This window comes from Oncorhynchus mykiss, chromosome 25 (genome assembly GCF_057628025.1).
Source record: "Oncorhynchus mykiss isolate SJ-2025 chromosome 25, ASM5762802v1, whole genome shotgun sequence".
In the NCBI taxonomy this organism is placed as follows: Eukaryota; Metazoa; Chordata; class Actinopteri; order Salmoniformes; family Salmonidae; genus Oncorhynchus; species Oncorhynchus mykiss.
This window is the reverse complement of record NC_143046.1, coordinates 90,888,791-90,916,328: the sequence shown is the minus strand read 5'-3', so window position 1 is coordinate 90,916,328 and position 27,538 is coordinate 90,888,791. Positions and strand designations below refer to the sequence as shown.

The 27,538-nt window shown below is 43.3% G+C and overlaps 1 protein-coding gene across 1 annotated transcript; it reads right to left on the bottom strand.

Annotated features, from left to right (window-relative positions):
• Positions 1-939: 939 nt before the first annotated feature.
• LOC110505940 (putative N-acetyltransferase camello) lies at positions 940-26,771 on the bottom strand. Its single transcript, XM_036963124.2, has 3 exons — positions 26,668-26,771; positions 22,005-22,151; positions 940-3,074 (listed from the first exon to the last, which is right to left on the bottom strand). The coding sequence occupies exon 3, from the start codon at positions 3,045-3,047 to the stop codon at positions 2,379-2,381; it is 669 nt and encodes a 222-aa protein (XP_036819019.2). The 5' UTR covers positions 3,048-3,074; positions 22,005-22,151; positions 26,668-26,771; the 3' UTR covers positions 940-2,378.
• Between the last annotated feature and the right edge of the window lie 767 nt (positions 26,772-27,538).

Sequence of the window (27,538 nt, the reverse complement as noted above, 5' to 3'; positions counted from 1 at the left end):
CCCTCCCTGCAGTAAGTCCAGTCCTCCTATTTCCCTCCCTGCAGTAAGTCCAGTCCTCCTATTTCCCCCCCTGCAGTAAGTCCAGACCTCCTCCTATTTCCCCCCCTGCAGTAAGTCCAGTCCTCCTATTTCCCCCCTGCAGTAAGTCGAGTCCTCCTATTTCCCTCCCTGCAGTAAGTCCAGTCCTCACCCTATTTCCCCCCTGCAGTAAGTCCAGTCCTCCTATTTCCCTCCCTGCAGTAAGTCCAGTCCTCACCCTATTTCCCCCCCTGCAGTAAGTCCAGTCCTCCTATTTCCCCCCTGCAGTAAGTCCAGTCCTCATATTTCCCTCCCTGCAGTAAGTCCAGTCCTCACCCTATTTCCCCCCTGCAGTAAGTCCAGTCCTTACCCTATTTCCCTCCCTGCAGTAAGTCCAGTCCTTACCCTATTTCCGCCCCTGCAGTAAGTCCAGTCCTCCTATTTCCCTCCCTGCAGTAAGTCCAGTCCTCCTATTTCCCCCCCTGCAGTAAGTCCAGACCTCCTCCTATTTCCCCCCCTGCAGTAAGTCCAGTCCTCACCATATTTCCCTCCCTGCAGTAAGTCCAGTCCTCCTATTTCCCTCCCTGCAGTAAGTCCAGTCCTCCTATTTCCCCCCCTGCAGTAAGTCCAGTCCTCACCATATTTCCCTCCCTGCAGTAAGTCCAGTCCTCCTATTTCCCTCCCTGCAGTAAGTCCAGTCCTCCTATTTCCCCCCCTGCAGTAAGTCCAGACCTCCTCCTATTTCCCCCCCTGCAGTAAGTCCAGTCCTCACCATATTTCCCTCCCTGCAGTAAGTCCAGTCCTCCTATTTCCCCCTCTGCAGTAAGTCCAGTCTTCCCTGCAGTAAGTCCAGTCCTCACCCTATTTCCCCCTGTAAGGGATTTCTGCCCGCAGTTCATACACGAGACCACAGAAAACTTATTTGATCAGAGGTTAGTTTGTTTAATAAGGATTGCAACTCCGGAGTAACACACTCAGTTTTCAAGATGGCGTCTTCCCTTTTCATCCCCTACTGAGATTCACCCCGCCCAGGATGATGTCCTTTAACTTGATTACAAAGATGTCTCTGTCTCTGTTGAGCTTTTTGTGTTATTGGCAGTTAGTCTCCCAATCCTTCTTCCCCTTATTGCTATCATGTGCTAGCAGAAGTAAGACTGGACATAGTATCAACAGGAACTGAAATGAGAGTTTCAACAAAAACAGGCATCTTTTGTACCTCTTCATGCACTTCTAAATGTCTCTACCACTGATTCTTAATCTCAAGATAAAGTAAAACATTAATCATTGTACTTTTGTAAATACAGGTGTTCCTATAATGTACAGGTATTATAACATTCCTTTCCCCTCTGTAGTAAGTTCTGTCCTCCTATTTCCCTCCCTGCAGTAAGTCCAGTCCAGTCCTCCTATTTCCCTCCCTGCAGTAAGTCCAGTCCAGTCCTCCTATTTCCCCCCTGCAGTAAGTCCTCCTATTTCCCCCCTGCAGTAAGTCCAGTCCTCCTATTTCCCTCCCTGCAGTAAGTCCTGTCCTCCTATTTCCCTCCCTGCAGTAAGTCCAGTCCAGTCCTCCTATTTCCCTCCCTGCAGTAAGTCCAGTCCAGTCCTCCTATTTCCCCCCTGCAGTAAGTCCAGTCCTCCTATTTCCCCCTCTGCAGTAAGTCCAGTCCTCACCCTCTTTCCCCCTGTAAGGGATTTCTGCCCGCAGTTCATACACGAGACCACAGAAAACTTCTTTGATCAGAGGTTAGTTTGTTTAATAAGGATTGCAACTCCGGAGTAACACACTCAGTTTTCAAGATGGCGTCTTCCCTTTTCATCCCCTACTGAGGTTCACCCCGCCCAGGATGATGTCCTTTAACTTGATTACAAAGATGTCTCTGTCTCTGTTGAGCTTTTTGTGTTATTGGCAGTTAGTCTCCCAATCCTTCTTCCCCTTATTGCTATCATGTGCTAGCAGAAGTAAGACTGGACATAGTATCAACAGGAACTGAAATGAGAGTTTCAACAAAAACAGGCATCTTTTGTACCTCTTCATGCACTTCTAAATGTCTCTACCACCGATTCTTAATCTCAAGCTAAAGTAAAACATTAATCATTGTACTTTTGTAAATACAGGTGTTCCTATAATGTACAGATATTATAACATTCCTTTCCCCCCTGCAGTAAGTCCAGTCCTCCTATTTCCCTCCCTGCAGTAAGTCCAGTCCTCCTATTTCCCCCCCTGCAGTAAGTTCAGTCCTCCTATTTCCCACCCTCCAGTCCAGTCCTCCTATTTCCCCCCTGCAGTAAGTCCAGTCCTCCTATTTCCCACCTGCAGTAAGCCCAGTCCTCCTATTTCCTCCCCTGCAGTAAGTCCAGTCCTCCTATTTCCCCCCCTGCAGTAAGTCCAGTTTAAACTCTATCAGAGTAAAGTTGGTGATTTTGGCGATGGGCTCAGGGATGACGAACTCTCTGACCCGTGTGTAGCCCACGTTCTCATACAGCCTCTGTGCATCAGTCTGCACTACAGACGTGTAGAGGACGACCGCAGGGAAGCCCCTCTCCCTACTGAAGTCTGCCACTGTCCTGCTGAGGGCCTTGGCGATGCCCATCCTCCGGTGTGTACGACGTACAGACAACCTCTTCAGCTCCATGCAGCCTGGTTCCCTCTCCGCGGGCAGGCAGGCCACCGTTGCCACCACCCGGCCGTCGCTTTCAGCCACCCAGAAACACGAGTCCTTGTTCTCCAGGTAGGTCTCCTGGATGTGGTCGAGGTCCTTCCTCAGGGAGGTGTCGATGTAGCTGTTGAAGAGGTAGCCCACCAGCTGCTTGGCCCCGGCCAGGAGGAGAGTGACCCCTACTACAGGCAGCAGGACGGACTTGGAGCTGGCCAGCAGGGAGCAGAACGTGACCATCAGGATCATCTGGGTCAGGGGCTGTTTGAGGAGGTGCATGAAGGAGGAAGGGACGTGCTCGCTCATCCCCATGGTGAAGATCTCCTTCACGGTCTCCTTGTCATCTTCCTCAAATCTTCGGATAGTGATGCCAGCCATGGCACTGGTGCGTGGCACTGCTCTGCCCTTTAATAGAGAGGACACAGTGAGAGCTGACAGTCTACTCAGTCCAACGCTGACAGTCTACTCAGTACAACCTACTGTTCAGTCCAACGCTGACAGTCTACTCAATACAAAGCTGACAGTCTACGCAGTACAACGCTGACAGTCTACTCAATACAACGCTGACAGTCTACTCAGTACAACGCTGACAGTCTACTCAGTCCAACGCTGACAGTCTACTCAGTACAACCTACTGTTCAGTACAACGCTGACAGTCTACTCAATACAACGCTGACAGTCTACGCAGTACAACGCTGACAGTCTACTCAGTTCTACACTGACAGTCTACTCAGTACAACGCTGACAGTCTACTCAGTCCAACGCTGACAGTCTACTCAGTAGAACCTACTGTTCAGTCCAACGCTGACAGTCTACTCAATACAACGCTGACAGTCTACTCAGTTCTACACTGACAGTCTACTCAGTACAACGCTGACAGTCTACTCAGTCCAACGCTGACAGTCTACTCAGTACAACCTACTGTTCAGTACAACGCTGACAGTCTACTCAATACAACGCTGACAGTCTACTCAGTTCTACACTGACAGTCTACTCAGTACAACGCTGACAGTCTACTCAGTCCAACGCTGACAGTCTACTCAGTCCAACGCTGACAGTCTACTCAGTACAACCTACTGTTCAGTCCAACGCTGACAATCTACTCAATACAACGCTGACAGTCTACTCAGTTCTACACTGACAGTCTACTCAGTACAACGCTGACAGTCTACTCAGTACAACCTACTGTTCAGTCCAACGCTGACAGTCTACTCAGTACAACGCTGACAGTCTACTCAATACAACGCTGACAGTCTACGCAGTACAACGCTGAAAGTCTACTCAGTACAACGCTGACAGTCTACTCAGTCCAACGCTGACAGTCTACTCTGTACAACGCTGACAGTCTACTCAATACAACGCTGACAGTCTACTCAGTCCAACACTGACAGTCTACTCAGTCCAACGCTGACAGTCTCCTCAATACAACGCTGACAGTCTACTCAATACAACGCTGACAGTCTACTCAGTCCAACGCTGACAGTCTACTCAGTACAACCTACTGTTCAGTACAACGCTGACAGTCTACTCAATACAACGCTGACAGTCTACGCAGTACAACGCTGACAGTCTACTCAGTACAACGCTGACAGTCTACTCAGTACAACGCTGACAGTCTACTCAGTCCAACGCTGACAGTCTACTCAGTACAACCTACTGTTCAGTACAACGCTGACAGTCTACTCAATACAATGCTGACAGTCTACGCAGTACAACGCTGACAGTCTACTCAGTTCTACACTGACAGTCTACTCAGTACAACGCTGACAGTCTACTCAGTCCAATGCTGACAGTCTACTCAGTACAACCTACTGTTCAGTCCAACGCTGACAGTCTACTCAATACAACGCTGACAGTCTACTCAGTTCTACACTGACAGTCTACTCAGTACAACGCTGACAGTCTACTCAGTCCAACGCTGACAGTCTACTCAGTACAACCTACTGTTCAGTACAACGCTGACAGTCTACTCAATACAACGCTGACAGTCTACTCAGTTCTACACTGACAGTCTACTCAGTACAACGCTGACAGTCTACTCAGTCCAACGCTGACAGTCTACTCAGTCCAACGCTGACAGTCTACTCAGTACAACCTACTGTTCAGTCCAACGCTGACAATCTACTCAATACAACGCTGACAGTCTACTCAGTTCTACACTGACAGTCTACTCAGTACAACGCTGACAGTCTACTCAGTACAACCTACTGTTCAGTCCAACGCTGACAGTCTACTCAGTACAACGCTGACAGTCTACTCAATACAACGCTGACAGTCTACTCAATACAACGCTGACAGTCTACTCAGTTCTACACTGACAGTCTACTCAGTACAACGCTGACAGTCTACTCAGTCCAACGCTGACAGTCTACTCAGTACAACCTACTGTTCAGTACAACGCTGACAGTCTACTCAATACAACGCTGACAGTCTACTCACTTCTACACTGACAGTCTACTCAGTCCAACGCTGACAGTCTACTCAGTACAACCTACTGTTCAGTACAACGCTGACAGTCTACTCAATACAACGCTGACAGTCTACTCACTTCTACACTGACAGTCTACTCAGTACAACGCTGACAGTCTACTCAGTCCAACGCTGACAGTCTACTCAGTCCAACGCTGACAGTCTACTCAGTACAACCTACTGTTCAGTCCAACGCTGACAATCTACTCAATACAACGCTGACAGTCTACTCAATACAACGCTGACTGTCTACTCAGTTCTACACTGACAGTCTACTCAGTACAACGCTGACAGTCTACTCAGTACAACCTACTGTTCAGTCCAACGCTGACAGTCTACTCAGTACAACGCTGACAGTCTACTCAATACAACGCTGACAGTCTACGCAGTACAACGCTGACAGTCTACTCAGTACAACGCTGACAGTCTACTCAGTCCAACGCTGACAGTCTACTCAGTACAACGCTGACAGTCTACTCAATACAACGCTGACAGTCTACTCAGTCCAACACTGACAGTCTACTCAGTCCAACGCTGACAGTCTCCTCAATACAACGCTGACAGTCTACTCAATACAACGCTGACAGTCTACTCAGTCCAACGCTGACAGTCTACTCAGTACAACCTACTGTTCAGTACAACGCTGACAGTCTACTCAATACAACGCTGACAGTCTACGCAGTACAACGCTGACAGTCTACTCAGTTCTACACTGACAGTCTACTCAGTACAACGCTGACAGTCTACTCAGTCCAACGCTGACAGTCTACTCAGTACAACCTACTGTTCAGTCCAACGCTGACAGTCTACTCAATACAACGCTGACAGTCTACTCAGTTCTACACTGACAGTCTACTCAGTACAACGCTGACAGTCTACTCAGTCCAACGCTGACAGTCTACTCAGTACAACCTACTGTTCAGTACAACGCTGACAGTCTACTCAATACAACGCTGACAGTCTACTCAGTTCTACACTGACAGTCTACTCAGTACAACGCTGACAGTCTACTCAGTCCAACACTGATAGTCTACTCAGTCCAACGCTGACAGTCTCCTCAATACAACGCTGACAGTCTACTCAGTTCTACACTGACAGTCTACTCAGTACAACGCTGACAGTCTACTCAGTCCAACGCTGACAGTCTACTCAGTACAACCTACTGTTCAGTACAACGCTGACAGTCTACTCAATACAACGCTGACAGTCTACTCAGTTCTACACTGACAGTCTACTCAGTCCAACGCTGACAGTCTACTCAGTCCAACGCTGACAGTCTACTCAGTCCAACGCTGACAGTCTACTCAGTACAACCTACTGTTCAGTCCAACGCTGACAATCTACTCAATACAACGCTGACAGTCTACTCAGTTCTACACTGACAGTCTACTCAGTACAACGCTGACAGTCTACTCAGTACAACCTGCTGTTCAGTCCAACGCTGACAGTCTACTCAGTACAACGCTGACAGTCTACTCAATACAACGCTGACAGTCTACTCAATACAACGCTGACAGTCTACTCAATACAACGCTGACAGTCTACTCAGTCCAACACTGACAGTCTACTCAGTCCAATGCTGACAGTCTCCTCAATACAACGCTGACAGTCTACTCAAAACAACGCTGACAGTCTACTCAGTCCAACGCTGACAGTCTACTCAATACAACCTACTGTTCAGTCCAACGCTGACAGTCTACTCAGTCCAACGCTGACAGTCTACTCAGTCCAACACTGATAGTCTACTCAGTCCAACGCTGACAGTCTCCTCAATACAACGCTGACAGTCTACTCAGTCCAACGCTGACAGTCTACTCAGTCCAACGCTGACAGTCTACTCAGTACAACCTACTGTTCAGTCCAACGCTGACAATCTACTCAATACAACGCTGACAGTCTACTCAGTTCTACACTGACAGTCTACTCAGTACAACGCTGACAGTCTACTCAGTACAACCTACTGTTCAGTCCAACGCTGACAGTCTACTCAGTACAACGCTGAGTCTACTCAATACAACGCTGACAGTCTAAGCAGTACAACGCTGACAGTCTACTCAGTACAACGCTGACAGTCTACTCAGTCCAACGCTGACAGTCTACTCAGTCCAACGCTGACAGTCTACTCAGTACAACGCTGACAGTCTACTCAATACAACGCTGACAGTCTACTCAGTCCAACACTGACAGTCTACTCAGTCCAACGCTGACAGTCTCCTCAATACAACGCTGACAGTCTACTCAATACAACGCTGACAGTCTACTCAATACAACGCTGACAGTCTACTCAGTCCAACACTGACAGTCTACTCAATACAACCTACTGTTCAGTCCAACGCTGACAGTCTACTCAGTCCAACGCTGACAGTCTACTCAGTCCAACACTGATAGTCTACTCAGTCCAACGCTGACAGTCTCCTCAATACAACGCTGACAGTCTACTCAATACAACGCTGACAGTCTCCTCAATACAACGCTGACAGTCTACTCAGTCCAACACTGACAGTCTACTCAGTACAACGCTGACAGTCTACTCAGTCCAACGCTGACAGTCTACTCAGTACAACGCTGACAGTCTACTCAATACAACGCTGACAGTCTACTCAGTCCAACACTGACAGTCTACTCAGTCCAACGCTGACAGTCTCCTCAATACAACGCTGACAGTCTACTCAATACAACGCTGACAGTCTACTCAGTCCAACGCTGACAGTCTACTCAATACAACCTACTGTTCAGTCCAACGCTGACAGTCTACTCAGTCCAACGCTGACAGTCTACTCAGTCCAACACTGATAGTCTACTCAGTCCAACGCTGACAGTCTCCTCAATACAACGCTGACAGTCTACTCAGTTCTACACTGACAGTCTACTCAGTACAACGCTGACAGTCTACTCAGTCCAACGCTGACAGTCTACTCAGTACAACCTACTGTTCAGTACAACGCTGACAGTCTACTCAATACAACGCTGACAGTCTACTCAATACAACGCTGACAGTCTACTCAATACAACGCTGACAGTCTACTCAGTCCAACACTGACAGTCTACTCAGTCCAACGCTGACAGTCTCCTCAATACAACGCTGACAGTCTACTCAAAACAACGCTGACAGTCTACTCAGTCCAACGCTGACAGTCTACTCAATACAACCTACTGTTCAGTCCAACGCTGACAGTCTACTCAGTCCAACGCTGACAGTCTACTCAGTTCTACACTGACAGTCTACTCAGTACAACGCTGACAGTCTACTCAGTACAACCTACTGTTCAGTCCAACGCTGACAGTCTACTCAGTACAACGCTGACAGTCTACTCAATACAACGCTGACAGTCTAAGCAGTACAACGCTGACAGTCTACTCAGTACAACGCTGACAGTCTACTCAGTCCAACGCTGACAGTCTACACAGTCCAACGCTGACAGTCTACTCAGTACAACGCTGACAGTCTACTCAATACAACGCTGACAGTCTACTCAGTCCAACACTGACAGTCTACTCAGTCCAACGCTGACAGTCTCCTCAATACAACGCTGACAGTCTACTCAATACAACGCTGACAGTCTACTCAGTCCAACGCTGACAGTCTACTCAGTCCAACGCTGACAGTCTACTCAGTACAACCTACTGTTCAGTACAACGCTGACAGTCTACTCAATACAACGCTGACAGTCTACGCAGTACAACGCTGACAGTCTACTCAGTTCTACACTGACAGTCTACTCAGTTCTACACTGACAGTCTACTCAGTCCAACGCTGACAGTCTACTCAGTACAACCTACTGTTCAGTCCAACGCTGACAGTCTACTCAATACAACGCTGACAGTCTACTCAGTTCTACACTGACAGTCTACTCAGTACAACGCTGACAGTCTACTCAGTCCAACGCTGACAGTCTACTCAGTACAACCTACTGTTCAGTACAACGCTGACAGTCTAATCAATACAACGCTGACAGTCTACTCAGTTCTACACTGACAGTCTACTCAGTACAACGCTGACAGTCTACTCAGTCCAACGCTGACAGTCTACTCAGTCCAACGCTGACAGTCTACTCAGTACAACCTACTGTTCAGTCCAACGCTGACAATCTACTCAATACAACGCTGACAGTCTACTCAGTTCTACACTGACAGTCTACTCAGTACAACGCTGACAGTCTACTCAGTACAACCTGCTGTTCAGTCCAACGCTGACAGTCTACTCAGTACAACGCTGACAGTCTACTCAATACAACGCTGACAGTCTACTCAATACAACGCTGACAGTCTACTCAGTCCAACACTGACAGTCTACTCAGTCCAACGCTGACAGTCTCCTCAATACAACGCTGACAGTCTACTCAATACAACGCTGACAGTCTACTCAGTCCAACGCTGACAGTCTACTCAATACAACCTACTGTTCAGTCCAACGCTGACAGTCTACTCAGTCCAACGCTGACAGTCTACTCAGTCCAACACTGATAGTCTACTCAGTCCAACGCTGACAGTCTCCTCAATACAACGCTGACAGTCTACTCAATACAACGCTGACAGTCTACTCAATACAATGCTGACAGTCTACTCAGTCCAACACTGACAGTCTACTCAGTCCAACACTGACAGTCTACTCAGTCCAACGCTGACAGTCTACTCAATACAACCTACCATTCAGTCCAACGCTGACAGTCTACTCAATACAACGCTGACAGTCTACTCAGTACAACCTACTGTTCAGTCCAACGCTGACAGTCTACTCAGTACAACGCTGACAGTCTACTCAGTCCAACGCTGACAGTCTACTCAATACAACCTACTGTTCAGTCCAACGCTGACAGTCTACTCAGTCCAACGCTGACAGTCTACTCAGTCCAACGCTGACAGTCTACTCAGTCCAACGCTGACAGTCTACTCAATACAACGCTGACAGTCTACTCAGTCCAACGCTGACAGTCTACTCAGTCCAACGCTGACAGTCTACTCAATACAACCTACTGTTCAGTCCAACGCTGACAGTCTACTCAATACAACACTGACAGTCTACTCAATACAACGCTGACAGTCTACTCAATACAACGCTGACAGTCTACTCAGTCCAAAGCTGACAGTCTACTCAATACAACCTACTGTTCAGTACAACACTGACAGTCTACTCAATACAACGCTGACAGTCTACTCAATACAACCTACCATTCAGTCCAACGCTGACAGTCTACTCAGTCCAACGCTGACAGTCTACTCAATACAACCTACCATTCAGTCCAACGCTGACAGTCTACTCAGTCCAACGCTGACAGTCTACTCAGTACAACCTACCATTCAGTCCAACGCTGACAGTCTACTCAGTACAACCTACCGTTCATTCCAACACTGACAGTCTACTCAATACAACCTACTGTTCAGTCCAACACTGACAGTCTACTCAGTACAACGCTGACAGTCTACTCAGTCCAACGCTGACAGTCTACTCAATACAACGCTGACAGTCTACTCAGTCCAACCTACCATTCAGTCCAACGCTGACAGTCTACTCAATACAACGCTGACAGTCTACTCAGTACAACCTACTGTTCAGTCCAACGCTGACAGTCTACTCAGTACAACGCTGACAGTCTACTCAGTCCAACGCTGACAGTCTACTCAATACAACCTACTGTTCAGTCCAACGCTGACAGTCTACTCAGTCCAACGCTGACAGTCTACTCAGTCCAACGCTGACAGTCTACTCAGTCCAACGCTGACAGTCTACTCAATACAACGCTGACAGTCTACTCAGTCCAACGCTGACAGTCTACTCAGTCCAACGCTGACAGTCTACTCAATACAACCTACTGTTCAGTCCAACGCTGACAGTCTACTCAATACAACGCTGACAGTCTACTCAATACAACGCTGACAGTCTACTCAATACAACGCTGACAGTCTACTCAGTCCAAAGCTGACAGTCTACTCAATACAACCTACTGTTCAGTACAACACTGACAGTCTACTCAATACAACGCTGACAGTCTACTCAATACAACCTACCATTCAGTCCAACGCTGACAGTCTACTCAGTCCAACGCTGACAGTCTACTCAATACAACCTACCATTCAGTCCAACGCTGACAGTCTACTCAGTCCAACGCTGACAGTCTACTCAGTACAACCTACCATTCAGTCCAACGCTGACAGTCTACTCAGTACAACCTACCGTTCATTCCAACACTGACAGTCTACTCAATACAACCTACTGTTCAGTCCAACACTGACAGTCTACTCAGTACAACGCTGACAGTCTACTCAGTCCAACGCTGACAGTCTACTCAGTCCAACGCTGACAGTCTACTCAGTCCAACACTGACAGTCTACTCAATACAACCTACTGTTCAGTCCAACACTGACAGTCTACTCAGTACAACGCTGACAGTCTACTCAGTCCAACGCTGACAGTCTACTCAGTCCAACGCTGACAGTCTACTCAGTCCAACGCTGACAGTCTACTCAGTCCAACGCTGACAGTCTACTCAGTCCAACGCTGACAGTCTACTCAATACAACGCTGACAGTCTACTCAGTCCAACGCTGACAGTCTACTCAGTCCAACACTGACAGTCTACTCAGTACAACCTACCGTTCAGTCCAACAGACAAACATAGTCATAAACTTGAGTCTACTCTGTAATTATTAATCAATTTCCTGCCAAGGCAGCAGCTACCCTTCCTGGGGTTTATTATGGATCCCCATTAGTTCCTGCCAAGGCAGCAGCTACTCTTCCTGGGGTTTATTATAGATCCCCATTAGTTCCTGCCAAGGCAGCAGCTACTCTTCCTGGGGTTTATTATGTATCCCTATTAGTTCCTGCCAAGGCAGCAGCTACTCTTCCTGGGGTTTATTATGGATCCCCATTAGTTCCTGCCAAGGCAGCAGCTACTCTTCCTGGGGTTTATTATGGATCTCCATTAGTTCCTGCCAAGGTAGCAGCTACTCTTCCTGGGGTTTATTATGGATCCCCATTAGTTCCTGTCAAGGCAGCAGCTACTCTTCCTGGGGTTTATTATGGATCCCCATTAGTTCCTGCCAAGGTAGCAGCTACTCTTCCTGGGGTTTATTATGGATCCCCATTAGTTCCTGCCAAGGCAGCAGCTACACTTCCTGGGGTTTATTATGGATCCCCATTAGTTCCTGCCAAGGCAGCAGCTACTCTTCCTGGGGTTTATTATGGATCCCCATTAGTTCCTGCCAAGGCAGCAGCTACCTTCCTGGGGTCTAGCAAAATTAAGGCAGTTTATACAATTTGAAAATCATTACAATACAATAAGTAATTATTTTGTGGCACCTGACCACACGACTGAACAGTTGTCCAGGTGTGACAAAACTAGGGCCTGTAGGACCTGCCTTGTTGATAGTGTTGTTTAGAAGGTAGAAACTAGATCCTGTAGGACCTGCCTTATTGATAGTGCTGTTAAGAAGGTAGAAACTAGGGCCTGTAGGACCTGCCTTGTTGATAGTGTTGTTAAGAAGGTAGAAACTAGGGCCTGTAGGACCTGCCTTGTTGATAGTGCTGTTAAGAAGGTAGAAACTAGGGCCTGTAGAACCTGCCTAGTTGATAGTGCTGTTGAGAAGGTAGAAACTAGGGCCTGTAGGACCTGTCTTGTTGATAGTGTTGTTAAGAAGGTAGAAACTAGGTCCTATAGGACCTGCCTTGTTGATTGTGCTGTTAAGAAGGTAGAAACTAGGGCCTGTAGGACCTGCCTTGTTGATAGTGTTGTTAAGAAGGTAGAAACTAGGGCCTGTAGGACCTGCCTTGTTGATAGTGTTGTTAAGAAGGTAGAAACTAGGGCCTGTAGGACCTGCCTTGTTGATAGTGTTGTTAAGAAGGTAGAAACTAGGGCCTGTAGGACCTGCCTTGTTGATAGTGTTGTTAAGAAGGTAGAAACTAGGGCCTGTAGGATCTGCCTTGTTGATAGTGTTGTTAAGAAGGTAGAAACTAGGGCCTGTAGGACCTGCCTTGTTGATAGTGCTGTTAAGAAGGTAGAAACTAGGGCCTGTAGGACCTGCCTTGTTGATAGTGTTGTTAAGAAGGTAGAAACTAGGGCCTGTAGTACCTGCCTTGTTGATAGTGTTGTAAAGAAGGTAGAAACTAGGGCCTGTAGGACCTGCCTTGTTGATAGTGTTGTTAAGAAGGCAAAGCAGCGCTTTATTATGGACAGACTTCTCCCCATCTTAGCTACTGTTGTATCAATATGTTTTGACCATGACAGTTTACAATCCAGGGTTACTCCATGCAGTTTAGTCACCTCAACTTGCTCAATTTCTACATTATTCATTACAATGTTTAGTTGAGGTTTAGAGTTTAGTGAATGTTTTACACAGTCACTCGTCTCAGGGCACAAGTCTCCCCTTCTCCAAACATCTTGTATTGAATCAAAATCCCCTAACTAGTCATTGTTATTCAATTTAGTCATTTCCTGTCTACTTGGCTGAGGCCATGGGGTCGTTTTAGGCTCTGCTTTACTGAGGCCATAGGGTCGTTTTAGTCTGCCTACTTGGCTGAGGCTATAGGGACGTTTTAGTCTGCCCACTTGGCTGAGGCCATAGGGTCGTTTTAGTCTGCCTACTTGGCTGAGGCCATAGGGACGTTTTAGTCTGCCCACTTGGCTGAGGCCATAGGGTCGTTTTAGTCTGCCTACTTGGCTGATTCCATGGGGTCTTTTAAGTCTGCCTACTTGGCTGAGTCCACGGGGTCGTTTTAGTCTGCCTACTTGGCTGATTCCATGGGGTCTTTTAAGTCTGCCTACTTGGCTGAGTCCACGGGGTCGTTTTAGTCTGCCTACTTGGCGTTTGTTAAGTCGGGCTACTTTACCTGTCCTTATTATTCCATTGCTGATGACGTCTGTCGTTATTGCCGGGTTCAAGTGCTAGTCGGGAACTAGGAAACTTCAACCAGTTAGCCAAGTCAAACATTTCAGAGTTTCCTAGTTCTGACTAGCACATGAACGCGGCGGCATTGGTCGTGATCCAAGCCCATGCTTCTTTTGATATTATTTATTCTCTCCCCAGGCATGTTTACCAAGCAACAGATCATTAGAAAAACAAAATGACATGTAGATAGTTTATTTTGATTGTATAAATGTTGTGACAAGTGTCAGGAGAGAAGCTTTGCTCCTCTCTAAAGTGAACCACTATACGGTGAACAGTGAGTTCTCCTTACGTTCATCTGAATGTGTCTGTGGTAAAGGCAGGCAGTAGCCATGCGTTAGGCTATATATTAACCCATTTCATTGATCATTGAATAGGACAACGTAAGTGTATCGTGTGCATTTTCATCTGCCAGGTTGTTTACCTCTGAACAATGTGAATGACTGACGGAACCATAACAAGTGTACTGAGTGATAGAGCAGTAGACATAACCATGTGCTCTGAGAATGGCCATCATATTTACAATGTTTATCGTTGAAAGAATGTAGCCAACTACATTTCCTAATGTTTATTTTAAAAGTTAATCTTGCATTTTAACTTTCTACTGGAAAAAACTAAAAAGAGGAGAAAAGTAGCATCAGTCAGACCGCTGTCTGGTGACCCAATGAACAGATACAATATATATTCATCCCAGTGGAAAAGTGCAACCAAGGCACGAAATCACTTATTTTCCATGATTTGGAGCAGAATATACAATAACAAGCTATTTAGATCTGCAGGAAGGTCTTTTTCTGTGTTTTATCTAAAAATCCTGCATTAACGAATCCTGCATTAACGAGTCCTGCATTAACGAATCCTGCATTAACGAGTCCTGCATTAACGAGTCCTGCATTAACGAGTCCTGCATTAACGAGTCCTGCATTAACGAGTCCTGCATTAACGAGTCCTGCATTAACGAGTCCTGCATTAACGAATCCTGCATTAACGAATCCTGCATTAACGAGTCCTGCATTAACGAATCCTGCATTAACGAGTCCTGCATTAACGAATCCTGCATTAACGAATCCTGCATTAACGAATCCTGCATTAACGAGTCCTGCATTAACGAGTCCTGCATTAACGAGTCCTGCATTAACGAGTCCTGCATTAACGAGTCCTGCATTAACGAGTCCTGCATTAACGCGTCCTGCATTAACGCGTCCTGCATTAATGAGTCCTGCATTAACGAATCCTGCATTAACGAGTCCTGCATTAACGAATCCTGCATTAACGAGTCCTGCATTAACGAATCCTGCATTAACGAATCCTGCATTAACGAATCCTGCATTAACGAATCCTGCATTAACGAGTCCTGCATTAACGAGTCCTGCATTAACGAGTCCTGCATTAACGAATCCTGCATTAACAAATCCTGCATTAACGAATCCTGCATTAACGAGTCCTGCATTAACGAGTCCTGCATTAACGAATCCTGCATTAACGAATCCTGCATTAACGAGTCCTGCATTAACGAGTAATGCATTAACGAATCCTGCATTAACAAATCCTGCATTAACGAATCCTGCATTAACGAGTTCTGCATTAACGAGTCCTGCATTAACAAATCCTGCATTAACGAGTCCTGCATTAACGAGTCCTGCATTAACGAATCCTGCATTAACGAGTCCTGCATTAACGAATCCTGCATTAACAAATCCTGCATTAACGAATCCTGCATTAACGAGTCCTGCATTAACGAGTCCTGCATTAACGAGTCCTGCATTAACGAGTCCTGCATTAACAAATCCTGCATTAACGAATCCTGCATTAACGAGTCCTGCATTAACGAATCCTGCATTAACGAGTCCTGCATTAACGAGTCCTGCATTAACGAATCCTGCATTAACGAGTATTGCATTAACAAATCCTGCATTAACGAGTCCTGCATTAACAAGTCCTGCATTAACGAGTCCTGCATTAACGAGTCCTGCATTAACGAGTCCTGCATTAACAAATCCTGCATTAACGAGTCCTGCATTAACGAATCCTGCATTAACGAGTCCTGCATTAACGAATCCTGCATTAACGAATCCTGCATTAACAAATCCTGCATTAACGAGTCCTGCATTAACGAGTCCTGCATTAACGAGTCCTGCATTAACGAGTCCTGCATTAACGAATCCTGCATTAACGAATCCTGCATTAACGAGTCCTGCATTAACGAATCCTGCATTAACGAATCCTGCATTAACGAGTAATGCATTAACGAATCCTGCATTAACAAATCCTGCATTAACGAATCCTGCATTAACGAATCCTGCATTAACGAGTTCTGCATTAACGAATCCTGCATTAACGAATCCTGCATTAACGAGTCCTGCATTAACGAATCCTGCATTAACAAATCCTGCATTAACGAATCCTGCATTAACGAGTCCTGCATTAACGAGTCCTGCATTAACGAGTCCTGCATTAACAAATCCTGCATTAACGAATCCTGCATTAACGAGTCCTGCATTAACGAATCCTGCATTAACGAGTCCTGCATTAACGAGTCCTGCATTAACGAGTCCTGCATTAACGAGTCCTGCATTAACGAATCCTGCATTAACAAATCCTGCATTAACGAATCCTGCATTAACGAGTTCTGCATTAACGAGTCCTGCATTAACAAATCCTGCATTAACGAGTCCTGCATTAACGAGTCCTGCATTAACGAATCCTGCATTAACGAGTCCTGCATTAACGAATCCTGCATTAACAAATCCTGCATTAACGAATCCTGCATTAACGAGTCCTGCATTAACGAGTCCTGCATTAACGAGTCCTGCATTAACGAGTCCTGCATTAACGAATCCTGCATTAACGAATCCTGCATTAACGAGTCCTGCATTAACGAATCCTGCATTAACGAGTCCTGCATTAACGAGTCCTGCATTAACGAATCCTGCATTAACGAGTCCTGCATTAACAAATCCTGCATTAACGAGTCCTGCATTAACGAGTCCTGCATTAACGAGTCCTGCATTAACGAGTCCTGCATTAACGAGTCCTGCATTAACAAATCCTGCATTAACGAATCCTGCATTAACGAGTTCTGCATTAACGAGTCCTGCATTAACAAATCCTGCATTAACGAGTCCTGCATTAACGAGTCCTGCATTAACGAATCCTGCATTAACGAGTCCTGCATTAACGAATCCTGCATTAACAAATCCTGCATTAACGAATCCTGCATTAACGAGTCCTGCATTAACGAGTCCTGCATTAACGAGTCCTGCATTAACGAGTCCTGCATTAACAAATCCTGCATTAACGAATCCTGCATTAACGAGTCCTGCATTAACGAATCCTGCATTAACGAGTCCTGCATTAACGAGTCCTGCATTAACGAATCCTGCATTAACGAGTCCTGCATTAACAAATCCTGCATTAACGAGTCCTGCATTAACAAGTCCTGCATTAACGAGTCCTGCATTAACGAGTCCTGCATTAACGAGTCCTGCATTAACAAATCCTGCATTAACGAGTCCTGCATTAACGAATCCTGCATTAACGAGTCCTGCATTAACGAATCCTGCATTAACGAATCCTGCATTAACAAATCCTGCATTAACGAGTCCTGCATTAACGAGTCCTGCATTAACGAGTCCTGCATTAACGAGTCCTGCATTAACGAATCCTGCATTAACGAATCCTGCATTAACGAGTCCTGCATTAACGAATCCTGCATTAACGAATCCTGCATTAACGAGTCCTGCATTAACGAGTAATGCATTAACGAATCCTGCATTAACAAATCCTGCATTAACGAATCCTGCATTAACGAGTTCTGCATTAACGAATCCTGCATTAACGAGTCCTGCATTAACGAATCCTGCATTAACAAATCCTGCATTAACGAATCCTGCATTAACGAGTCCTGCATTAACGAGTCCTGCATTAACGAGTCCTGCATTAACAAATCCTGCATTAACGAATCCTGCATTAACGAGTCCTGCATTAACGAATCCTGCATTAACGAGTCCTGCATTAACGAGTCCTGCATTAACGAGTCCTGCATTAACGAATCCTGCATTAACAAATCCTGCATTAACGAATCCTGCATTAACGAGTTCTGCATTAACGAGTCCTGCATTAACAAATCCTGCATTAACGAGTCCTGCATTAACGAGTCCTGCATTAACGAATCCTGCATTAACGAGTCCTGCATTAACGAATCCTGCATTAACAAATCCTGCATTAACGAATCCTGCATTAACGAGTCCTGCATTAACGAGTCCTGCATTAACGAGTCCTGCATTAACGAGTCCTGCATTAACAAATCCTGCATTAACGAATCCTGCATTAACGAGTCCTGCATTAACGAATCCTGCATTAACGAGTCCTGCATTAACGAGTCCTGCATTAACGAATCCTGCGTTAACGAGTCCTGCATTAACAAATCCTGCATTAACGAGTCCTGCATTAACGAGTCCTGCATTAACGAGTCCTGCATTAACGAGTCCTGCATTAACGAGTCCTGCATTAACGAGTCCTGCATTAACAAATCCTGCATTAACGAGTCCTGCATTAACGAATCCTGCATTAACGAGTCCTGCATTAACGAGTCCTGCATTAACGAATCCTGCATTAACGAATCCTGCATTAACAAATCCTGCATTAACAAATCCTGCATTAACGAGTCCTGCATTAACGAGTCCTGCATTAACGAGTCCTGCATTAACGAGTCCTGCATTAACGAGTCCTGCATTAACGAATCCTGCATTAACGAATCCTGCATTAACGAGTCCTGCATTAACGAGTCCTGCATTAACGAGTCCTGCATTAACGAATCCTGCATTAACGAATCCTGCATTAACAAATCCTGCATTAACAAATCCTGCATTAACGAGTCCTGCATTAACGAGTCCTGCATTAACGAGTCCTGCATTAACGAGTCCTGCATTAACGAGTCCTGCATTAACGAATCCTGCATTAACGAATCCTGCATTAACGAGTCCTGCATTAACAAATCCTGCATTAACGAATCCTGCATTAACGAGTCCTGCATTAACGAGTCCTGCATTAACGAGTCCTGCATTAACGAGTCCTGCATTAACGAGTCCTGCATTAACGAATCCTGCATTAACGAATCCTGCATTAACGAGTCCTGCATTAACGAGTCCTGCATTAACGAGTCCTGCATTAACGAATCCTGCATTAACGAATCCTGCATTAACAAATCCTGCATTAACAAATCCTGCATTAACGAGTCCTGCATTAACGAGTCCTGCATTAACGAGTCCTGCATTAACGAGTCCTGCATTAACGAGTCCTGCATTAACGAGTCCTGCATTAACGAATCCTGCATTAATGAATCCTGCATTAACGAGTCCTGCATTAACAAATCCTGCATTAACGAATCCTGCATTAACGAGTCCTGCATTAACGAGTCCTGCATTAACGAGTCCTGCATTAACGAGTCCTGCATTAACGAATCCTGCATTAACGAATCCTGCATTAACGAGTCCTGCATTAACGAATCCTGCATTAATGAATCCTGCATTAACGAATCCTGCATTAACAAATCCTGCATTAACGAGTCCTGCATTAACGATTCCTGCATTAACGAGTCCTGCATTAACGAATCCTGCATTAAAACCTCTTACTTCTACCCCCACCTTTTTTGAAAATTCTGTTAAAAATCGCGCAACTTTTCAGCGTCCTGCTACTCATGCCAGGAATATAGTATATGCATATGATTAGTATGTGTGGATAGAAAACACTCTGAAGTTTCTAAAACTGGTTAAATCACGGCTGTGACTATAACAGAGCGTGTGTTTCATTGAAAAACGCAAGAAAAACTGCTCTCTGAAAGCAAAAAATAATTTCCATAAGTCACTTCCACCAGTTGTTAAAGGAGAACAGAATTTAATGGGAATTTGCCTGCACCGTCTACAAATTCCGCACGATGGCGCCATTGTACTAATTTTCAATCGAATTAATTGTTGGAAAATCCATCTGTCTGACCCCAAGTTTTCCAGTCTTCACCCGGATGCAGTTTAGGGAGAGATCAGATTGCATTGTTTTTGAAGTGAGGACCTATTGAAGAGACATCGCCCTGTAATCATTTAGATAGATTATAAACGTTTACTAATACCTAAAGTTGGATTACAAAAGGATTTCGAAGTGTTTTGTGAAAGTTTATCGTCAACTTTTTTAATTTAAAAAAATTACGCAGCGTTTAAAAACTATGAATTTTTCTGAATGACACTACTTCTATACAAAGCTATTTTGGGTATATATGGACCGATTTAAACGAAAAAAAGACCCAATAGTGATGTTTATGGGGCATATAGGAGTGCCAAGAAAGAAGCTCGTCTAAGGTAATGAATGTTTTATATTTTATTTCTGCGTTTTGGGTAGCGCCGGCTATCGCAAAATCTGTTGTTTACGTGTCGAGCTGGCATTTTGGGGGGTGCATGCTATCAGATAATAGCTTCTGATGCTTTCGCCGAAAAGCATTTTAAAAATCTGACTTGCTGGCTAGGTTCACAACGAGTGTAGCTTTAATTCAATACCCTGCTTGTGAATTTTGATCAAGGTTTGAGTTTTAACGAGTACATTTAGCATTTAGCGTAGCGCATTTGCATTTCCAGGTGCCTACTTGAGACATATGCGTCTCAAGTAGATTCAAGAAGTTAACGAATCCTGCATTAACGAGTCCTGCATTAACGAGTCCTGCATTAACGAGTCCTGCATTAACGAATCCTGCATTAACGAATCCTGCATTAACAAGTCCTGCATTAACGAGTCCTGCATTAACGAGTCCTGCATTAACGAGTCCTGCATTAACGAGTCCTGCATTAACGAGTCCTGCATTAACAAATCCTGCATTAACGAGTCCTGCATTAACGAATCCTGCATTAACAAATCCTGCATTAACGAGTCCTGCATTAACGAGTCCTGCATTAACGAGTCCTGCATTAACGAGTCCTGCATTAACAAATCCTGCATTAACGAGTCCTGCATTAACAAATCCTGCATTAACGAGTCCTGCATTAACGAATCCTGCATTAACGAGTCCTGCATTAACGCGACCTCTGTAGGGTTAGGGTTAGGGTTAGGGGTTAGGGTTAGAGTGAAGGAAACATAGTGAAGGAAACAGAGTAAAGTGAGAAAACAGAGTGAAGTGAGAAAACAGAGTGAAGGAAACAGAGTGAAGTGAGAAAACAGAGTGAAGGAAACAGAGTGGAGGAAACAGAGAGAAGGAAACAGAGTGAAGGAAACAGAATGAAGTGAGAAAACATAGTGAAGGAAACAGAATGAAGGAAACCGAGTGAAGGAAACAGAGTGAAGGAAACAGAGTGAAGTGAGGAAACAGAGTGATGGAAACAGAGTGAAGGAAACAGACTGAAGGAAACAGAGTGATGTGAGAAAACAGAGTGAAGGAAACAGAGTGAAGGAAACATAGTGAAGGAAACAGAGTAAAGGAAACAGAGTAAAGGAAACAGAGGGCGTGGGGAAACAGAGTAAAGAAAACAGAGTGAAGGAAACAGAGTGAAGTGAGAAAACAGAGTGAAGGAAGCAGAGTAAAGTGAGAAAACAGAGTGATGGCCTCTATTAAAAAGAGGAGGATCCCATCAGCTTTCTATAGGCTAGGTCTACTATATTTATTTCTCAACTTTCCTAATATTATGCAAATATTAAGCACATTGTTTATCTTTACATAGCGTGAAGAAACAGTCTAATAGTTCATTAGCATTTTAAGCGGAACATTCTGATCTGTTGCGTCAGCCACATTGCGTAAAAAAAAAAAACGATTTTGATGCTAGTGGTTGTATTAATTTGGGATCTATCGCATCTCACAACTGTCCCAGACTATGATTGGAATATATTTTTCCTACTATGGGGAAAGGAGATTGACAAGATTGGCTAGTGCTTTCGCTGTTCGTTAGACCTACTCATCTTGTTGGCTGACGAAAAGTAAAATGTGGACAGTTCTTCCAATAGCTTCAATATGCACCTCGGAATTGGATGAGGATGGGCACAGTTGCGTCCCCGATGTGTCCGTCTTCACTTGCAGCCTGTGAGAAAGACCCGATCACGTGATGGAGAGCCGTGTGAGTGAGACGAGAGGTTCTTCGGAGCAGGCAGCACTCAGGGAGAAGGGCTGCAAAAAAGGTATGGATATTTTAGGGTGCATCGTGGTCACACAAACGGGATCCCGCTGGGCAATCCGAGACATTATCAAGTGCTTCTCAAAAAAAACAAAACAATGCAGAGCTCATGCATTTCAAGCAACTTTTTTTTCCAAATCATCATTAGAGTCCCATCATGCAGCCTTACAATGTATTAAACACCAAAACATACAGGCCAACGTTTGTAGAACAACTAAAGTTACATTAATGACTCTAAATTAAGCGTCTAGGAGGACCTGTTTCTTTGTTGACCAAACAACACAGAATAGCAGTATGTGCGTTTTACAGCTTTGTTCAATTGTATTCTTCATACCATAAAATAATATCAAATAATGCCACGGAATACTAAGCAAATCTTGTCTGTTAAATTAACTAGTGTAGCCCACAGCCATTTGGCACAGCCAGATCAGGGCCTAACATAAGGACAAGTCAGAGTATGTTCTTCTGAAATAGACAACATTTTCTTCATATCATGTTTCTTTAGACCTGTCTATAAATAAATCATGGATTTATTGTGAAGGTGTAGGATATATTACATGGATTTATTGTGATGGTGTAGGATATATTACATGGATTTATTGTGAAGGTGTAGGCTATATTACATGGATTTATTGTGAAGGTGTAGGATATATTACATGGATTTATTGTGAAGGTGTAGGATATATTACATGGATTTATTGTGATGGTGTAGGATATATTACATGGATTTATTGTGAAGGTGTAGGCTATATTACATGGATTTATTGTGAAGGTGTAGGATATATTACATGGATTTATTGTGAAGGTGTAGGATATATTACATGGATTTATTGTGATGGTGTAGGATATATTACATGGATTTATTGTGAAGGTGTAGGCTATATTACATGGATTTATTGTGAAGGTGTAGGCTATATTACATGGATTTATTGTGAAGGTGTAGGATATATTACATGGATTTATTGTGAAGGTGTAGGATATATTACATGGATTTATTGTGATGGTGTAGGATATATTACATGGATTTATTGTGAAGGTGTAGACTATATTACATGGATTTATTGTGAAGGTGTAGGCTATATTACATGGATTTATTGTGAAGGTGTAGGATATATTACATGGATTTATTGTGATGGTGTAGGATATATTACATGGATTTATTGTGAAGGTGTAGGATATATTACATGGATTTATTGTGAAGGTGTAGGATATATTACATGGATTTATTGTGAAGGTGTAGACTATATTACATGGATTTATTGTGAAGGTGTAGACTATATTACATGGATTTATTGTGAAGGTGTAGGATATATTACATGGATTTATTGTGAAGGTGTAGGCTATATTACATGGATTTATTGTGAAGGTGTAGGATATATTACATGGATTTATTGTGAAGGTGTAGGATATATTACATGGATTTATTGTGAAGGTGTAGGATATATTACATGGATTTATTGTGAAGGTGTAGGATAATATTACATGGATTTATTGTGAAGGTGTAGGATATATTACATGGATTTATTGTGAAGGTGTAGGCTATATTACATGGATTTATTGTGAAGGTGTAGGATATATTACATGGATTTATTGTGAAGGTGTAGGATATATTACATGGATTTATTGTGAAGGTGTAGACTATATTACATGGATTTATTGTGAAGGTGTAGGCTATATTACATGGATTTATTGTGAAGGTGTAGGATATATTACATGGATTTATTGTGAAGGTGTAGGATATATTACATGGATTTATTGTGATGGTGTAGGATATATTACATGGATTTATTGTGAAGGTGTAGACTATATTACATGGATTTATTGTGAAGGTGTAGGCTATATTACATGGATTTATTGTGAAGGTGTAGGATATATTACATGGATTTATTGTGAAGGTGTAGGATATATTACATGGATTTATTGTGATGGTGTAGGATATATTACATGGATTTATTGTGAAGGTGTAGACTATATTACATGGATTTATTGTGAAGGTGTAGGCTATATTACATGGATTTATTGTGAAGGTGTAGGATATATTACATGGATTTATTGTGATGGTGTAGGATATATTACATGGATTTATTGTGAAGGTGTAGGATATATTACATGGATTTATTGTGAAGGTGTAGGATATATTACATGGATTTATTGTGAAGGTGTAGACTATATTACATGGATTTATTGTGAAGGTGTAGACTATATTACATGGATTTATTGTGAAGGTGTAGGATATATTACATGGATTTATTGTGAAGGTGTAGGCTATATTACATGGATTTATTGTGAAGGTGTAGGATATATTACATGGATTTATTGTGAAGGTGTAGGATATATTACATGGATTTATTGTGAAGGTGTAGGATATATTACATGGATTTATTGTGAAGGTGTAGGATAATATTACATGGATTTATTGTGAAGGTGTAGGATATATTACATGGATTTATTGTGAAGGTGTAGGCTATATTACATGGATTTATTGTGAAGGTGTAGGATATATTACATGGATTTATTGTGAAGGTGTAGGATATATTACATGGATTTATTGTGATGGTGTAGGATATATTACATGGATTTATTGTGAAGGTGTAGGCTATATTACATGGATTTATTGTGACGGTGTAGGCTATATTACATGGATTTATTGTGAAGGTGTAGGATATATTACATGGATTTATTGTGAAGGTGTAGGCTATATTACATGGATTTATTGTGAAGGTGTAGGATATATTACATGGATTTATTGTGAAGGTGTAGGATATATTACATGGATTTATTGTGAAGGTGTAGGATATATTACATGGATTTATTGTGAAGGTGTAGGATAATATTACATGGATTTATTGTGAAGGTGTAGGATATATTACATGGATTTATTGTGAAGGTGTAGGATATATTACATGGATTTATTGTGAAGGTGTAGGATATATTACATGGATTTATTGTGAAGGTGTAGGATATATTACATGGATTTATTGTGAAGGTGTAGGATATATTACATGGATTTATTGTGAAGGTGTAGGATATATTACATGGATTTATTGTGAAGGTGTAGGATATATTACATGGATTTATTGTGAAGGTGTAGGATATATTACATGGATTTATTGTGAAGGTGTAGGATATATTACATGGATTTATTGTGAAGGTGTAGGATATATTACATGGATTTATTAGACTTTTATCAAATGTAGATGTTCCAAAGGTCTGCTCAGTGACTTGTAGGCTGTGTTGAAGCCAGGAGACACTAAATGTGTTCGTGTTAATTAACGGTCAATTACCGTGAGACCAACAGTTATTTGCTTGACAATCACCCGCTGACGAAATTTCGTGACCCCCACAGCCCTCTCGCCTCACCTGAATGTCACCTGACTGCATTGCCTGGAAACCAAACTCAGGCGGAAATTAGGATTTGATTTGTATTGTTTATTTCACCTTTATTTAACCACCTTTGTTTAACCACTGACCAAGATAAAGCAAAGCAGTACAACACAAACAACAACAGAGTTACACATGGAGTAAACAAACGTACAGTCAATAACACAGTAGAAAAATATATACACAGTGTGTGCAAATGGAGTAAGGAGGTAAGGCAATAAATAGGTCAATAGTGGCGAAATATTTATAATTTAGCAATTAACACTGGAGTGATAGATGTGCAAGTAGAAATACTTGATCAGGAAAGTTTCCTCTCATGACCTCTACAGGCCGCCAGATTTTTTTATAAAATTATATTTGAACTTTCTTTACCGGTTTGTCCATGTGGTTGGTCCTTTTGGCAGTAGAAATGTGAGACAATATATCCACAGGAATATATAATCATGTCCAATTTTTTTAAGCGCTGGAAGAGCATTCATATTTCTACCTGAAGCACGTACACAACCGTGTAAACACGTGCACGCATACCGTTCCTTACCGAGCTGCTGCTGTGTTTTCATCTTCGGCTCGAGCTAATGTGATATACATCTGAACACTGCACCAGCGCTGTGAAAACTGATGCAAGTACACTTTCCTGTGGATATATTGTCTCACATTCCTACCGACAAAAAAGGACCAACCGTACGGAAAACTGGTCAAGTACGTTAAAATATATAATTGTATTTAACATTTTGGCTTATAGAGAAAACGGTCCTTATTCAAACGCTCATCTCTGACAGAGTTCAGTTTCGGGTCCCAGACAACTGACCACAGTGTCAATGCCCTATATTTCAGTAATCCAATTAATACGACATCTAAACCTGATCTTCCCTAGCTATTTGATACCTAGCTATATTAGTTATTCGTTTCTATCGATTAGCAAATAGCACGTAACTCTACTGGAAAACTAAACCTAGCTATTTACTCCGAATGGTTACCTAGCTAGATAGCAAGTTATCTTTTTTATCTAACCGTTATTTAACTAGGCCGATAGTCAGATCATATATATTTGCATTCCATCAAAAAACGTGTATGATTCATCTTTCAGCTGTAATGGAAACGATTTGTAGGAGAAGAAAAAAACCCCACCTGATTTTGATACGTCTCTGAGAAATATAAATCCTGTTGGAGAGGAACAATTATCGGTTCTGTTGATTGTGGTTCTGACGTCCGCATTCACTGACATAGGAGGGGTTTAGGGTGTGTCTTGTTTCCCATTGGCTGACAGGAACATCCATCCATTCATTCATTCGCTCCATCCTACTCTTCATTCTGCAGTTTATTGGCACCATTATAAAAAGGATGAAGAAACGCTGTTATAGAAACACATGGCCAGTTTATGTGGAAAGATCAAACAAGGCGGCAGCTAAACAAGTGAAATATATTGCTATCTTGTTATCTTGCTATGCTAAATTCATAGGATTCCGTGTGGCTCGGATGGTATAGCATTGAGGCTTGCAACGCAAGGGTTGTGGTTTCGGGACCAGCACTCGAATGTCTGCATTGTGTCCCGCAACCCCCTCTTTTTACGCTTCTGCTACTCTCTGTTCATCATATATGCATAGTCACTTTAACCATATCTACATGTACATACTACCTCAATCAGCCTGACTAACCGGTGTCTGTATGTAGCCTTGCTACTGTATATATCCTCTCTACTGTATATAGCCTCTCTACTGTATATAGCCTCTCTACTGTATATAACCTCTCTACTGTATATAGCCTCTCTACTGTATATAGCCTCTCTACTGTATATAACCTCTCTACTGTATATAACCTCTACTGTATATAGCCTCTCTACTGTATATAGCCTCTCTACTGTATATAACCTCTCTACTGTATATAGCCTCTCTACTGTATATAGCCTCTCTACTGTATATAACCTCTCTACTGTATATAGCCTCTCTACTGTATATAGCCTCTCTACCATATATAGCCTCTCTACTGTATATAGCCTCTC